General features: G+C 29.9%; 1 protein-coding gene across 1 annotated transcript in view; it reads left to right on the top strand.

The window, feature by feature from the left end:
• LOC107452952 (uncharacterized) overlaps nucleotides 1-7841 on the top strand; it is a 10475-nt gene extending 2634 nt beyond the window's left edge. The window contains exon 2 of the mRNA XM_016069586.3: nucleotides 3040-7841. Within this exon, the coding sequence (XP_015925072.1) occupies nucleotides 3044-4819 (1776 nt within the window). The 5' untranslated portion in view covers nucleotides 3040-3043 and the 3' untranslated portion in view covers nucleotides 4820-7841. The remainder of the gene's footprint in view (nucleotides 1-3039) is intronic.
• Nucleotides 7842-9050: the final 1209 nt, after the last annotated feature.

Genomic DNA, 9050 nt, shown 5'->3' with positions numbered 1-9050 from the left:
TATATATATAAATATATAAAGAATTTCTTTCCATTTTGTATAAGTTAATTTTTTATTATTGTTCTTTAGCTTTAATGAAACAAAAATTTCTAGCTTAATGATATTCACTGAAATTTTGTGGATAAATATGAGTTAATTGATGTGGATAAATGAGAAATTAAGTGAAATTTTAAGCATAACTAGATTATGGTGATGGTCAGATATATTTCAATGAACTAGATTCTTGAAAGTGTTGATATGTTTTTGGCTATACCGACTGCTTAACCCAAGATTTTTTCAACTATTTTGATTAATTAAAAATGTATAATGTATAAATTTTACTATTTTTGAAATCTTCATTGCAAGCACTGACAAATAGTTTACAAAAATAAGGAGAGAAATGAACAACAACCATACTTTGTTAATACTATATTGCAGAAAAAGGAATTAAAATGTAAACTGTAACAAAATTCTTACTTATTCACGAAATAATAAATATAAGCGTTAATGTGTATTTAAATATTTAATGCATAGTAAATAAAAAGAAATATGACAAACTGCATTAGTAAGTATTTACTTAAGTGCTGATGACACTAGGCAACTAAGTTAAGAAACCGGTTTTTGGTTTCTCATTTGTGATCACACGTTACAACCTTCGCTTGTTCAACCAACTCTGAATAGTCCAATACCAGAACGGCACTGGTATTGGACTATTATAGTATATAACAGTCCAATACCAGAACTTATATTTTTCAATAAAGTTTATTGCTATAAGCTCTTTTAATTATCATAGAAGCGATTATTGACGATGTACTTGAGGTAGGCGTTGAGCTGATAGCTGAGATTCTGAAAGAAGAACTAGAACCAAAAAAAGGTGATATAAAATCAAAATAATTTCTTTCGTTTGCTTTCAAAATTTCATTGGTACTCGGAAATATCTGTCAAAGAAATATCTATCAAAATGAGTTTGAAAAGCTTAGCGTTCAAGCTATATAATTTGGAATTTTCAAATATTTAAACATTTGTAATTAGTAATATGCTAGTTTTTTTTTCATTCACTTTTAAAATTCAATAATAATTTGTAACTTTTAATATCGCCACAGAGGACATTAATTTATACGGAATTAGTTTATTCGCATAATCTTTGTTATTTATGTCCCAAAGACAAGGATACGCTTGAAAAATTTCAAAAAAAAAAAAAAAAAAAAAAAAAAAAAANTCCATTTAAAACTAGTCATAGTTAGAAGATTAAACCAAGTTTAAATTTAAAAGATAAAAATTCAGGATGTGTCAGAATCAGCACGTGTATTTTGTTTACTAAATAGTTGCTAGTTAAGGTTGAAAGTATTTGGAAGCTATAATTTTATACTATATGACACGTTTCAACTAATCTGGTTGCTCCACTAAAGTTGAAAGGTTTTAACTTCAGTTGTTAGTTGAAAGCAACCGGGCAACCATCATATGACACGTTTCAACTTCACCGAAACCGCTAGTTGCTTTCAACTAGGTTGCCTCGTGTCATATGGCCTTTAAAAAGAAAATTCTTCAACTCTTGTAACAAATAAATAAAAGAACCAACATTAAATTGCATTATTTGAATATTAGCACATAGATTGTAACAGGGATTGACTGATATTTTTCAATGGACTAGATTTATGAAAATATTTATTTGTTTTAATGCAATAACGAATTATAAAATCATCCATCCTATATCTAAATGTGTACTATTTCTATCCAATCTGCAACTTATTTTAATTTAAAAGTAAGTGGAATAAAATAGTATTTTCTATGAACTTTAATGCCACTGATTTCAGCCTAAAAGAAATGTTGATTGGCTCTAAAGAGCTGCATAATCATTTCTTCAGACATTTTAGTGATAATTTGAAGTTTTAAAATCTTTATTTCATTTTGCACACACTCTCAAAACCGTAAATCTAATTCACAAAAATTTTGCTAATAATTTACAAAGGATGTTCATACTATATATGTGATAACAAAACTAAAAGAGCATTGAAATAGCCTAGCATGTTTCCATTCGGCACATGTGACGCCATAGCCAATCGGGGATCGTTTTTGATTGCAGCACTCACGGAGGCCTTTTGGGGCAATTTAAATGCTTAATAACAAAATAAATTAACATTTGCTGGAAAAAAACAACCAGATTTTTGGTTTCAGGAGAGAATTTCCAATAAGTTAGGTATGAAAATAAAAATGTTGTGCTGTAATTGTCCATTGTAACTAGTGTCAGAAGGTACAGGGTTCCCACATTACTTGAAAGTCCTTGAATTTTGTTGAAAAAAATCAGTGCCCTGAAAAGTCCTTGAATTCTGCCATAGGGTACTTGAAAAGTACTTGATTTTTCAGTAATTAAATTAATATTAATCTTTCTTACAAAAAATCAGTAAAAAAAACATTTTCAGAAGAAAATTATAGAAATTCTGATAGATGCAATAGGGGTTAAAGAAGATGCAAAACTGTTTTCTCCTAGATTTTTCACGCTAGATTATTGTTCATCTCTCTGATGTTTTGAAAGCTGAAATTTCTAGCAAATTTTAGGTTTTGTAGCCATAGTTTTCGAATGATATATAGTGTTTAATCGATTTAGAAATATGTTCAATGTTTTAACTTCGTTATTATAGGTTAATATCGTTATCCTATTTGTTCTTTTAATTTACATATGAAGGATAATTAATTTTTTATGATTTATAATAAAATTTTTACATTTAGTTTTTACTGCTAATAAATAAAATTTAGTTCTGCAGGTTTCATTGATTATTATAAAAATCGTGATTCACATTAAACTGATTCTTGATTTACAGATCGGAATGATAAAAATCTGATAAAATCTTGATGATGATGAAAATCAACCATGTATAAAATATTTAGTACATTTTGCCACAATTGTTATGAAATTTGTATTATTTTTTGAAATTTACTGGGTTTTTTCCTATCCATGTTGGCAGCTATGTATTTTCAACACTCTTGTATTTTGTTGTAATAATTTAGAACTACTTTTTCTTTATAAAATTTGTCTCAATTAATTATTTTTTATGTTTGCAGAAAAATGGATGTCGCAAGAAGCAATGAAACTCAATTTTCATATAAAATGCATTTTCACAAAACAACGCAGGATCTTCCCAATAATTACATTGTTTATAATGTACATAAAAATTTTGGATCAGTTGATGCCAGTGAATTAAGTGTGGAGAATATTATTAACACTGTGTTTTTTAATTGTGAGGATAAGAAATATGCACAAATATGTGCTCAAACTTATATTTGCCATCGAATTATCGGTAAAGCAACAGACTTGAAACTAATACCTCTGTTTTATCGAGATCATTACAGACGTTCTGAAAGTTTGTATGAAGAGCCGACATATATACTTATCAAAAATAAAATAGCTGGTATAGCAAAGAATATTTTAGCTCATCGTCAGCCTGTAGTACTCTTGAAGAGATGTTCCATACCTAAAAGAAAAAGAAAAACATCAAAGCAAAAAAAACAAAAGAAAGGTAAAAATTATGCTTTTGATGAATCCCTTAGATCTATTGTTGGTAAATTTCCTTCTCTTATTATCCCAAAATTGTCACCTAAAGAAATAGAATATCATATGAAAGATAAATATAGAATTTTTGACTTGCAGAAAAACTCATTAACTATGACAAAAAATAAAACATTGACAAAAACTAAGCGTGTAAAGAAAAATAAAGAAAATTTTCGACCAAATACAGAGACTAGAAGATCTAGTAGATTAAGCTCAAAAGAGGAGAAATTGGGATTAAATGGTCAGAAATATTTTCATGCTAATTTCTCCCTTGTATCTGAAAAAAATATACTAGAGGATTGCCAACAGATGGAAAATCAATTTCAAAAAGATAAGAGTGTATCTATTACTAATGAAACATATTTGCAAGAAGATTGTCAACATACCGAAACTTATTTTGGAGATAACCAGCTTAGTGAAGGTAAGACTCATGCTAATGATATGACTTCTGAAACACTTTACCCATTGGATGATCGCACTTTTTTTGTAGATAACCAGCTTTGCGAAGGGGAAACTCATGCTAATGGTATGACTGCTGAAACACATTACGCATTAAATGATCACAATTATTTTGTAGATAACAAGTTTGCCGAAGGTGAGACGCATGCTAATGGTATGACAGCTGAAACACATTACCCATTAAATGATAACCTTTATAATTTTCAAGAGGATAATGGAGGTTTGTCTGTCGCTGACACTAGTTTTAATGAGGATGAGGAGGTTCGTCTTCAAATTCCTGAAGCAGAAGAAAGTTCTTCGAATGAAGCAGTTCATTATGAAACAGATGATAGATTAGATGATGGAAACTCAAGTGTTACTAATGAGCGAAATTTTCAAGAGGATAATGAATGTTTGTCTGTTGCTGAAACTAGTTTTAATCAAGATAATAAGGTGCGTCTTCAAATTCCTGAAACAGAAGAAAGTTCTTCTGATGAAACAGTTCATTATGAATCAGATGATAGATTTGATGATGGAAACTCTAGTGTTAATGATGAGCAAAATTTTCAAGAGAATAACATGCCATGTGAATTTAGTGATGCATATAGGCAGCCGGAATCTATGGTCATTTCAGAGCCAAAAAGATATTATGAAATACCTATGTCTGTGCAGTTAAGAGGAAATTACACTTTTGAGTATGTTCTCAAAACTCAAATGGGTGTTGATCAGGATACATGCGAATATCTAAACGATGAAATTGGTTTAGATAAAAATGTGATAGCTTCTTTACGTGATTTATATAAAAGTGTGCATGATGGAAAAAATAACTATATCTTTTGTGAACTTAGCTATTAAAACTTGTTTCAAACCAAAACCATTTTTAAAAAAAAATTATATTGTAAATTTCAAAGATTTTTGTTATTTAAATTAGCTGGTGGAGTTTTTCAAAAAGTGTCATTTTTGTGTTACAGCATATAATGAGTGACAATATAATTAAAAAATAGAATTTTAGTTAAGCAAACTGTTTTTAGATTCTCTAAAATAATGAGAATTTAAGTATTTTAAATACAATTAAAAGATGAATAAAATTTTAATATAAACATGATTTTTTTTCGTAATGCAACATTGAAGTTTGCAACCCAAAATTTAAGATGGTTTATTCAGGGTGCCTGGTGTTTTTAAAGGTGCTTATTTTTGATTTATGTTTTTCAAAAGCCCTTAAAGTTACTCTTTTTATTCAAGGTTTGTAACAATTGCTTAATTTTCTATCTTTTTAAAAAGAGAATTTTTCCTTGCCATATTGATTGTTGTTTTAAATTGCAAAAAAAGGTATGATTTTCATTTCTACTTATTTCATCTCTAAAGTTTTCGAGAATCTTATTGAACTTTATGTTTATAAATTAAGGTCTTTAAAAGATGGAAATTTTTTTTTATTACTGCACAGATCCTAACTATATATATATTTTTTTGGAAATTGGTTAAAAACATTTTTTGAGTGCTTAAAAGGTGCTTAATTTTTGTTAAAAAATCTAGCTTTGCACCCTATTATTTTCCCTTGTGTTTTTTTTTGTTTAAATAGTGCATAACATATTCTAAACAATATAATCCGCAATTCTTAAAAATAGTTCTATCAAAATTTTTCTATGCGAGTTTGAAGCTTGGCTGGTTTAAACCAAATTTTTTGTTCTTTTTTTTAAAAGTTTCTATTATTGATATTTTTAGTTGGATTATAAACTAATTGAAAATCTATTAAATGTTATATAAAAATTGTTTGAATATTGAGTATAAATGCGTAGAACTCATCCCATTTTATACTGGCTTTGCTCCTGCACATTTCAAACAGCATTTTTCTTTGTCTACATTATCTTACTTTCATGTTCAATTTATGTTTTCTAATAATTATTGTGATTAGGCTAGCTACTTTAATGTAATCATGTAGAACTTGCTATTAATTAGGCTGCCAAATCATTGAATTACAATAAATTAGCTATTTCTGAGTCTATTTGGTTCCAATTTTAAACAATACGAGGCATAAAGCTAACATAAAGCACTACAATTTAGTTCAAAAATATGTACCTCTTTAAATGTCATACCCACCAAGTCTTCTGTTTTTTAACAAAGATTTCTGTATTTTACGACTATCTCCTGTTGATCCGTATATTCTCAAATTTCCCCATATTTGTTAAAGAAATTTGTGATAGAATATCCACCGATGGCAAAAATACTTCCCTTATAGACAACAGATAGTGCTATCGCCAGTACTGCAGTATGTTGATGGTTAAGTCGATTGCTTAGGGAGGGAATGGAGCGTTTGCCTTCCAATGAGGTGAACTGGGTTTGAATCCCAGCAATGACTGGTCGATATGAATTCCGAATCCAGCTTTCACCGACCACAGTGCTGACGTGAAATATCCTCAGTGGTAGATGGATCACGGGTTTCAGTCTCCTTGCCGCCCGATTTACCGTCGGAGGTTTTCCTGATTTTCCTCTCCATGTAACTCAAATGCGGGTTAGTTCCATCAAAAAGTCCCCCATGAAGGCAAATTTTTCCCAATACTTGTTCCATTGTCTTCTGGATCAGATTCAAACTTCTAAGGCTATGGAGTTGAACATAAGTAGTCGTGAACCCAAAATCAGGTCATCTGTTCAACAACGGTTACAAAATAAAATAGTTTAAGTAATTATAATAATGGTTTAAAAAAATCTTCTTTAGATCAAGATTTATGCACATATTTTTTACTTCACTAAGTTAAGTGCTTATATTTCCAATTTTGAATTTCTCTTTTTGACTTCCATGATTATGCAAGAAGCATCAAAACTTTACCCGTAGCCTAAAAAATGTTGCTAGTAAAATCTCCCTTAATTTATTTCTCTAATGTTGGCAGGTATGAAATGTGCATGAACAGTCAGTTTAGAATGGAAAGATTACCTTATTGACATAAAATAACATTTCCCGCTTCCTACTTAATTTTCGCTGTGCAGTTTTTTTTTCTTTTCAGATTGCTTAGCAATTCGGGTTCGCTGTATTCACTTTGTATGTATGCTGTTTTTTAAATGAAATTTTCTTCTGAAAATATACATGTTTCTACACATTTAAAACAGTATTTTTCTTTGTTTAAAGTATTTTAATTTCATGTTCAATTTACGTTTTCTAGTAATTATTGTTTGAAATAGGCTGAAAAATAGCTATTTTAATGTAATACAATAATTTATCTACCAACATCTATAGCTTGCTAATTTGGCTGCCAAATGATTAAATTACAATAAAATAACTATTTCTGGGTCTATTTGATTCTTTTTTAAAAGTATAATTACTAGAAAATGTAAAGCTAATATCAAACACTACAATTTAGCTTTTAAAAAAATGTGTGTCTCTTTGAATGTTCATGAACAATCAGTTTATAAAGGAGAGATGCCTTAGCGACATAGAATAACATTTCCTGTGTAAGTTTCCTATTAAGTTTCATTGTGCAGTTTTTTCTGATTCCTTTGCCATTTATAAAATAAATGTGTATCTCTTTAAATGAGCATGAACTGTCATTTTATTATGGAAAGATGACTTTAGCTACATAGAATAACATTTCCTGTGTAAGTTTATTATTTAAGTTTCATTACGTAGTTTTTTCTTATTGCTTTGCCATTCATAAAAAAAAATGTGTATGTCTTTAAATGTGCATGAACAGTCAGTTTATTATGGAGAGATGACCTTAGCAACATACAATAACATTTCCTGTTTAAGTTTCATTATGCAGTTTTTTCTGATTGCTTTGCCATTCGATCTTGCTGTATTCACTCATTATTCACTTTGTATGTATGCTGGTTCTATTTATAAAATCAAGTTTTCTTCTGAAAATATGTCATAAATACATTATGTGAATACTTTGATTTATTTGCATTTCAGTGCTGCAACATTTTAAACAACACATAACCAGTGCCGTAACTTCACCCCTCGGGGCTCTAGGGCAAAAATTTTCAGTACTCCATCTCTAACCGTCATTTTAGCTATTTATGTATTATGTTAGCGAATATATTTATGAAAACAAGTTATTTGTTCACATATAAATTGGATTACAAAACATTGTAAGTTTTCCAAATGGCAAAATACAAAATTTCAGCGAAATCGATTAATCCTGAGAAATTAAATTTTAAAAAAGTCGTACTTATAAGACTCGATTTCTCAGGAACTAATCAACCAATTTCGCTCAAATTTGTATTTTCCATGCGGAATTAGATACTTTAAAATAATACAAAAAAAAATTATATGATTTACGACTCAAAATTTTTCAGACTATTATTGTCCCGAAGTGGACTGATCGTTAAGACACGGTTCCCAGCAGATCACCGAAGTCAAGCATCCCTGGCTTCGGGTGGTGACCACTTGGATCAGTCTGCGTAGGGACCGAGGGTGTGCGGTATTGGTCCTGTTAAACTGGTGTACCATAAAGTACTCGACTTCGCGTGCAGGTCGCCGGACTACCGAAGCGGGGGTCTTATCCCCTCTGCAGAGGATCAAACCTCAAGGGATGTTTCCCAGACCGTCGCCAATAGCTTATTGTGCAGCACTAGTGCGACGTAAATGATCATCAACATCAGACTATTATTAAATAATAAATATTTACTGAAAGTTATTTTTTGTATGGAATTATCTTTAGATAAAAGAATTTTATAATCGTGTGCAAAAATTTTTCAATTCCCTTAAAAAGCTCTCGATCTGTATTGAAATACAAAAAAAAAAAAAGAAATAAAATTAACATTTGGGTGTCCAAACTTTGGATAGCTCACCCAACCCAACTATTGGGACCATATTTCCCAGATTGCAGCTACCTCCTATATTACGGGGGATAGAAAATCGAATTTGTTGAACAAAAGTTATGTTTATTCCGAGAAAGTGTGTTTTAGTGTCTGATTGCGTAACTTAAAATAAAATATCGTGCACTAATTAATTTGCATATTTGAAATCATACCCTCGAATTATGAAGATGGAGTCCTAGAACGTGAAGATCCGATCGTTAAATCAAAAGTTATTCAGGGTGGTACATTTTTGGTTCATTGTACGTAAAAGTTACCAATTTATGACATCTCACCG

Source organism: Parasteatoda tepidariorum, chromosome X1, assembly GCF_043381705.1.
Source record: "Parasteatoda tepidariorum isolate YZ-2023 chromosome X1, CAS_Ptep_4.0, whole genome shotgun sequence".
Classification (NCBI taxonomy): Eukaryota; Metazoa; Arthropoda; class Arachnida; order Araneae; family Theridiidae; genus Parasteatoda; species Parasteatoda tepidariorum.
This window is presented reverse-complemented; position numbering and strand designations above follow the sequence as displayed.